An 8,073-nucleotide genomic window follows, 5' to 3' on the forward strand; every position below is an offset into this window, starting at 1 on the left:
GTATACTATTACTTTATAATTTTATGTAAGCCAACTTCATTTTCTAAATAAATTGTTTAATACTTTTTTAAGCTGAGATATAATTGACATATAACATTATATTAATTTCAGGTGTAGCCTAGTTAACATCCATCTCCACTCAGTTATAATTTTTTTTCTTTTTATGAAAACTTTTCAGATCCACTCTCTTAGCAACTTTCAAATATAGTTATTAACTACAGTCACCATGCTGTACAAGTAAATTCTTTTAAAAAGAAATCTTTAGATCAAAAACTTAATGGGTAGCAATAAAAATGAAACAGTTTTAGCCAGATACTGGCACAGTGGCTTGGAGCTCTCTCTAAACAGAACAGTAAGAGAGCAGCAACTGGGAAGAGAGGTGTTACGACAGGGTAGCACCCAACTGAGACTTCTTCCCTGAAAGAGATGGAAGGATTGAAAGACTTGACAAGGGAATCATTTCTCACTGTTCTTTTAAAAATTTATTATAATCATACATTTTGTATCTTTTTATTATTTGTGGAACATTTTCTGTGGAGTTAAAAATGAAGTAACCTTCCTGGGGGGCAGGAGGGACAGGATCGGGCTGAAAGAGGTTAACGGGAAAAAAGGAGTACTTATGTAATACTTTCAACAATAAAGATTAGAAAAAAAAAATAAAGCAACCTTCAAAATTGCTCCACTAAAAGATCAATAGCATTTCTTAAAATTTATTGATTGATTTCAGAGAGAAAGGGAGCGGGAGAGATAGAAACATCAGTTATGAGAGAGAATCATTGATCCACTGCCTCTTGCATGCCCCCTACTGGGCATGTAACCTGACCAGTAATCGTACCTCCTGGTTCGTAAGTTGATGCTCAACTGATCTATACCCGCCAGGTGCATTTTCTAATTATTTAAATTTACACTGGTATAATGGGATACACAGAATTGGGTAGAAAACTGTATTGGGGTTTAATTAGGAAAAGACTAGAACATTCTTTTAAAAAAATATATATCTTTTTATTGATTTCAGAGAGGAAGAGACAGGGAGAGAGAGAGAAAGAAACATAGATGTTAGAGAGAAACATGGATCGGTTGCTTCCCGTAAACACCCCGACCAGGAATCGAACAAGTGACCTTTTAGTGCGTGGGAGGATGTTTAATTGACTGAGCCACACCAACCATGGCTAGAACATTTTTCTTTTTAATATTTGTATTGATTTCAGAGAGAGAGAGGTAGAGACAGAAACATCAATGATGAGAATCATTCGGTTGCCTCCTGCATGCCCCACACTGGGGATTGAGCCTGCAACCCAGTAATGTGCCTTCACTGGAATCAAACTGTGACCTCCTGGTTCATAGGTGTAGCTCAACCTCTGAGCCACACCAGAAGGGCTAGAACATTCTTTTTGAAATACCGCCTCACACTTGTCAGAATGGCTATCATTAATAAATCAACAAACAAGTGTTGTCAAAGATGTGCAGAAAAGGGAACCCTCATGTACTGTTGGTAGGAATGCAGATGGGAAAACCATGGAAAACAATATGGAGGGTCCTCAAAAACTAAAATGGCCCGGCTGGTGTGGCTCAATGGTTGAGTGTCAACCTACAAACCAGGTGGTCACAGTTCAATTCCCAGTACAGTTACAATGGGTGAATTTTATGATATGTAAATTATAACTCAATGAAAGTGCAAAGAGAAAAAAACAATGTGAGTAGAAACTGGTGCTATCGGTATCTACCTAGATCTCATATAAATATTGTGTAAGTGTGGCGACTAGGGAAATGAACTGGTGTGACACTGTACATTCATACACACATAGAGACAGTTCACTTTTCAATGCACAGTCACTGTGTTCTATGTCCTCTGAGGACAAAGGTCACACTTCCTCTGCTTGTGTGCACCCAACTCTTAGGCATTCCTCTTCACTATACCCACTACATTATAATAAAACTGCTGTGGTGTCTGCTTCCTGGACCAGACTGCAAGCCCCTTCAGGGCAAGAACAGTTTTTTCCTCACCTCTGACACCCAAACAGTCTTGAAATAGAGCAGCCATCAGTGAATGTTTGTGAAATTAATAAGAGAACAATTGTGGGGGAGGAAGGCCACAAATTTGTACATAATTTAGGAATCAGGCTAGACTAGTTTTTAAACTGGAGAAGTATGTATATACGAGGGTATAGGTCTGTGTGCCACCCCAAACTGAAACATATATGTAGTCCTTGGCTGTGGTAAAAAACTCCATTTTATTCCAGGGGGCCTCAGTTCACAGGTAAACATATTAAACTTCTCAAGATCTGTCTGTGCAGCGAGCACAAACCATTAGAGCAGTCTGACTGCCCTGCAGATTACTTGACAGGATTAGCACAGAAGCCCTGAGAGCTGGTGTTCTTTTGGGTAGTTATGCAGCTAGCTTTGCTAGCTTTGCGAAGGACTGTTAAGAGGGTCGCACAACCAGGTCAGGCCAGCTTTTTCCATCTGCTCTATCTCCATCTTACCCGCTGCTAAGTAACAGGCAGAGCAAGCTGCAAAGCTTCTTTCTCAGATTACTGGCCCCCGTCTCAGAAAACGGTAGAGACCAGACAACTACAAACAGGGGTACGCCAGGGCTCCATCCATCACCAAGACCAGCAGGAAGAAGGCCTTCTAGAGCCCTTGGAAATTGGGGCATTAGAGAAAGGAGGCTAGAGAAATTACGGGTGGGGGAGCCTGGGGACCGGGGCGATGGAGAATCAGGGAGAAATGGCGAGGAAGCTAGAAGTCTGGCGGGATGGTTCTGCCGGTCTCACGGAGGGTGTGGAGAGGGACTGCAGTCCACGAGCCAAGGAAGAGCTGCGCTGCGGAGGGTGAGGAAGGCGGGGCAGGAGCACCCGCGGCTTGGGCGCGAGGAGGCCCTCGACCACATGCGCGCAGGAGCCTTTTTTTTTTTTTTTTAGGAGCCTTGATTTTCAGGAGCTGGCCGGGATGGCCGGCACCCGCGCAGGTGGGGTGCAGGCCTGGATGCCCGGCGCCCGGGGCCGGTGGGGCGCAGGCATGGATGCCCGGGGCCGGTGGGGCGCAGACATGGAAGCCCGGCGCCCGGGGTCGGTGGGGTGCAGGCCGGGATGCCCGGCGCCCGGGGCCAGCGGGGCGCAGGCCTGGATGCCCGGGCCGGTGGGGTGCACGAGTTCGGGAGTCCCGGGCTGCGTCACGCAAGGGGGCGGGCCGGGAGCCAGGGGGTGGGACCATAGAGTCGGGGGCCGGGCCGCATTCCAGTCTCGCGCTCCTGCCACTCTCGCGAAAGGAGCGGGCGGGAGAGGAGATTCCTTCCCGAGACCCCCTCCCTCCCTCCTTCACTCACCTTCCTCCCTTCCCACTGGCTGGGCCGCGGACACTGCCTCCCACAGGCGGCACGCCCTCTCGCGGTCGAAGCGCAGCCCGTCCGGTTCCCGGCCCTCCGGCTCCTCCGAGCTGAGGTATGGCTGGAGCCCTCCGCTGTCCGTGGCCTGCACCGTGCCCAACGCGGGATACTCCATCTTCCCTGCAAACCCAAATCCACCGATAGAACCTCGGCCTCGCGAGATGTGGCCGGTCGGGTGACTTTGCCCGGCTAACAAATCTCGCGAGGTTGGGAGCCGCGAACCGCGCTGCGGTTCCCGCCCTGGCGGTTCTTTTGCTGGTAACTGCTTGGCCTCTCGGATCCTCCGCTGCTGACGCGGCCGCCGGTCAACAATTCTGCAACGGCGCCCTCCTTCCCGGACTCCTTGGCGCAGGGTCTCACTCTGCACACGGTCAGCCTTGGACACTTACCATTTCGTTCTCATGAAGGCCCCGCGATGTGGGAATATTCTCCCCGTTTCGCTTTTAGGGAAACTGAGGCTCAGAACCTAGAATTGGTTTACTCGAGTTCACTACTAGTAAGTTAGTGATAGAGGAAACGCCTTCCAACTGTTAGCCCCCAGCCCAGACCTCCCCTTAAACTCCTTTCCTGTCAAACTCGTAATTGTGTGGGAGCCACCATCTCTGGCCAAGGTTATCGCTGTGGAGTTCTCTGGTCCCTTCCTTTGCTCTTCAGGTATTCTAAGCACAGCGGCCCCAGTGATCCTCTTGAAACAAGCCATATCATGACACCCAGGTGCTCCAATTCTCCAACACCTTTTTTTTTTTTAATCACCCAAGGATACTTTTCCATTGATTTTTAGGGAGAGTGGAAGAGAGTGAGGGAAAGACAGAAATACTGATGTGAGAGGAAACACATCAGTTGGTTGCCTCCTGCATGAGCCCTAACCAGGGCTTGGTCCGGGAAGGAGCCTGCAACCAAGGTACTTGCCCTTGACTGGAATTGAACCCAGGACCCTTTGGTCTGCAGGCCAACGCTCTATCCACTGAGCTAAACCGTCTAGGGCTCTCCCAACACCTTCTTATCTCTTTAAAAAGCTAAAATCACCTGGCTGGCCTTGGTGCCTCACTTCCAGGAAGCCTCTCAGTTTCAGTTTCTAGGTCTTTTTATTTTTTACTAGAGGCTTGGTGAACGAAATTTGTGCACTGGCGGGGGGGGGGTGCAGGGAGGGGGGTTCCCCCTGCCCAAACCCTCTTGCAGTCCGGGAGCCCTTGGGGGATGTCTGATGCTTAGGCCTGCTCCCTGGGCAGTCAGACATCCTTAGTGCTGTCGTAGAGGCGTAGAGGCGGGAGAGGCTCCTGCCACCCCTGCTGCGCTTGCCAGCCATGAGCTCAGCTTCTGGCTGAGCAGCACTCACCCTGTGGTAGTGCACTGGCCACCAGGGGCCAGCTCCTGTGTTGAGCATCTGCCCCCTAATGGTCAGTGCATGTAATAGCAACCAGTTGTTCTGCTGTTCAGTCAGTTTGCATATTAGCCTTTTCTGCCTGCGGGATGGGGCCAAAACCGGCTCTCCAGGGGTCCTGGATTGTGAGAGGGTGCAGGTCAGGCCTAGGGACTCCACCGGGGCACGATTGGGGCTGGGGAGGGATGCAGGAGGTACGTCATAGTGAGTGGTTGAATGGCGTTAGCATATCATTAGCATATTATGCTTTGATTGGTTGAATGGATGACTGGACACAGCATATTAGGCTTTTATTATATAGGATTTTTATTGATTTCAGAGAGGAAGGGAGAGAGAGAGAAAAACATTAATGATGAGAGAGAATCGTTGATTGGCTGCCTCCCACACATCCTACATTGGAGATCGAACTGCAACCTGGGCATGTGCCCTGACTGGGAATTGAATGTGAATTCCTGTTATTCCAAACACTCAAGCCTCCAGCAGAATTCCTGTAATGGTTAGCATATCTATTGCAGGAGCTATCTGCCTGAAGGCCATGGGAAAAATGCAAGCTAGAATTTAGATAAAGTCACAGAGACAGCTTTTCACTCCATTACAAGTGGAGGTCCTCTTAGAGCAGTGGTTCTCAACCTTGGCTGCACATTAGAATCACCTAGGAATCTTTTTAAAATCCTGATTTCTTGGCCTCATCCTCCGGAAATTCTGTTTCTTTGTTACCAATGTTGTGGCCCCACCCCATAACAAAGAAACAGAATTTCCGGAGGATGAGGCCCAGAAATCAGGATTTTAAGATTCCCAGGTGATTCTAATGTGCAGCCAAGGTTGAGAATCACTGTCTTACAGGCTGCCTACCATTGGCTGGCTCTCCTTACGGTTGCAAGATGGCTGCTAACAACTGCATCACCAATCTTCTCTGAGATAGGATGCCCCAAAAAGACCTTTCTGGCCCTGCATTGAAAACTTTTTTGGTTCCCTTCTTCACACGTCAGTTTAATTAGCATGTATTGAGTGTTTGCTTTTGTAGGCTCTTTGCTACTTGCTAGGGTTACATGGAATCCATGTAATGGATCATGTCTTCAGAAAGCTAACAAGTCTTATAGAATAGATAGATAGATATATGCAGCAGATAATTGCACTATATAGTGGGTGATTGAAAGTCCCAGGAGCTGAGGAATCAAGCAAGAGAAATGAACTGGAGTTACAAGAGGCAGATGAAAAAGTGGTTTAGCTGGATTTGGGAGGATCATTTGGAGGTAGGTGACTTGATTAAATGTTACAAAAAAGTACTGAGACTAATGTATAGTTCCACTACCCAAGTGTTAACACTTTGCTATGTTTATTTTTAGGTTTCTTCTTTTTTAAAAAAGAAATCATTGAGGCAGGATAGTAAGAACCTAGGAAAATTCCTTGGCAAGTGGAATGGGGAAACTGAGACAGCTGAACAAACTGGCTGAGCAATTTACCCCCAGCTATAGGTCATCTCCCTAGAGATAACATCTAGGACTAAGTTGTATTTCAACACCAGGCCCAGAAAAGCAGCAAAACCAGGTGGCCATCGCCAGGATCAGCTGTAGTGACTAATGATCCCCCTGGTGCCAACCAATCAGTGGAGACCACGAGCCTGAAAGGGTACACTTGGAAAAGCTGATGAATATTCTGTTGAGATCCTTCCTTAAGACTGCTTCTAAACTCCCAGCCTTTAAAAAACCTCAAAACGAAGGTTCCAAAATGAATGAGTTCCCCCTCCCTGGAGCGTACCCCTGTCTTTCCCTCCCCGCTCGTCTTCCCCCATGAGGGTGCATCTCCTAAACTCCAGGGGTCCCCATGAGCCTTGCAAGCAGGGGAGCAAGAGGCAGCAGCAGCTCCTCCCAGGCTAAACCCCTGAACCTGTCTCCAAAGCCCCTTTTCTCTGACTTCCCAGTGAGCTAAAATACCTCCACCTAGGCTCATTTCTTTCTTATAGTATTTCCAGAGAGCCAAAGCAGCCCCACCTATGCTCTCCTGTTGCTTTTTCTGTCATAAGCCCTTGTTTCACGGTCCTCAGCTTTAATAAACATACTCTCAAAATCACCTGGATTAATGTTATGAAATTTTTTAAAAAAATATATTTTATTGATTTTTTACAGAGAGGAAGAAAGAGAGATAGAGAGTTAGAAACATCGATGAGAGAGAAACATCGACCAGCCGCCTCCTGCACACCTCCCACTGGGGATGTGCCCGCAACCCAGGTATATGCCCTTGACCAGAATCGAACCCGGGACCCTTCAGTCCGCAGGCCGACACTCTATCCACTGAGCCAAACCGGTCTTGGCTATGAAATTTTTTTTGCACGAAGTCAAGGACCCACACATTATGGGCCAGCTTGAGGCAGACCCACTAAGGGCCAGGTCCCCTTTCCGGTAACATCATGATAGATCTGAAGTCCTGTTATCCCCTCTCCCCATCCATCCTGGCTTCCACCTCTCCCGTCTCCTGCCCTCATAACAAAATCACATGGTGTGTCCACCTATTCATGTAGTTCATTTTCTATACACAAGTTTTCCATAATCAGGATATACTGTTATTCTATGTACTTTTAAATGTACGTATATTTTACAGTGTAATTTGTTGGCATGTCGCCATTTTAGTAATTCATGCTATGAGCTATCAAATGTTGCTACTTACTAGTTTCATTGTAATATTTTATCTTGGAAACATGTCACATCATCCATGTCGTATTGGACATTTCTGTTATTTTTATTTATTTTTTAGAAGGGAGCAGGCTTGAATATAAGCATGTCTTTTTGTGTACACCTGTAGCAGTTTCTGATTGTTTTAGACATGAAATTGCTGGGTCACCCCCCAAAAAGTAAACCTACTTAAAGATTATCATAAAAAAAATTTTTTTTTTCACCGAAGTGGCTGTTCTGATGTTACACTTCACCTGACATCCCTAAGAGTTTCCCAGATTTCCCCCTCCCTGAAATGACCAGACTGCAACATTTACCCGGAGTTTTCAAGCGGTCACGTGAGCAGATAATTTCCGTGTAACTGGATTCACGCAAAAAGGCCGGAAGAGGTTTGATTGTGAGAGGGAACTTCGAAGGGTTAACGGGAGTGTTTTGCGGGCTCGGTGCTACCCTGGTTTCCTGCAAAGGGAGGAGGTAACACAGCGAACCGGCACACGGCGGGAGCTCGGCAGGGCCGACGGCTGGGTGGTCCACCGGGCAGTGCCCAACTTCACGCGCACCTCCGCTCGCCCGCCCCCAGCTCCTGACGCGGTGCGGACGTTCGTGACCCCCGCACCGGGAGGAGGGGCTCGGCCCCG

At 47.8% G+C, this 8,073-nt stretch overlaps 1 protein-coding gene across 3 annotated transcripts in view; it reads right to left on the reverse strand.

The window, feature by feature from the left end:
* The window catches only part of ZNF346 (zinc finger protein 346), a 28,190-nt gene extending 24,620 nt beyond the window's left edge, over positions 1 to 3,570 (reverse strand). Inside the window, exon 1 of one of the 3 annotated variants that reach the window (XM_015563874.1) lies at positions 3,326 to 3,570. In XM_015563874.1, the coding sequence (XP_015419360.1) occupies positions 3,326 to 3,500 (175 nt within the window). In that variant the 5' untranslated portion in view covers positions 3,501 to 3,570. The remainder of the gene's footprint in view (positions 1 to 3,325) is intronic. The other 2 variants (XM_015563873.1, XM_006763692.2) reach the window with 2 other exon arrangements.
* Between the last annotated feature and the right edge of the window lie 4,503 nt (positions 3,571 to 8,073).

This window comes from Myotis davidii, unplaced genomic scaffold, assembly GCF_000327345.1.
Source record: "Myotis davidii unplaced genomic scaffold, ASM32734v1 scaffold319, whole genome shotgun sequence".
In the NCBI taxonomy this organism is placed as follows: Eukaryota; Metazoa; Chordata; class Mammalia; order Chiroptera; family Vespertilionidae; genus Myotis; species Myotis davidii.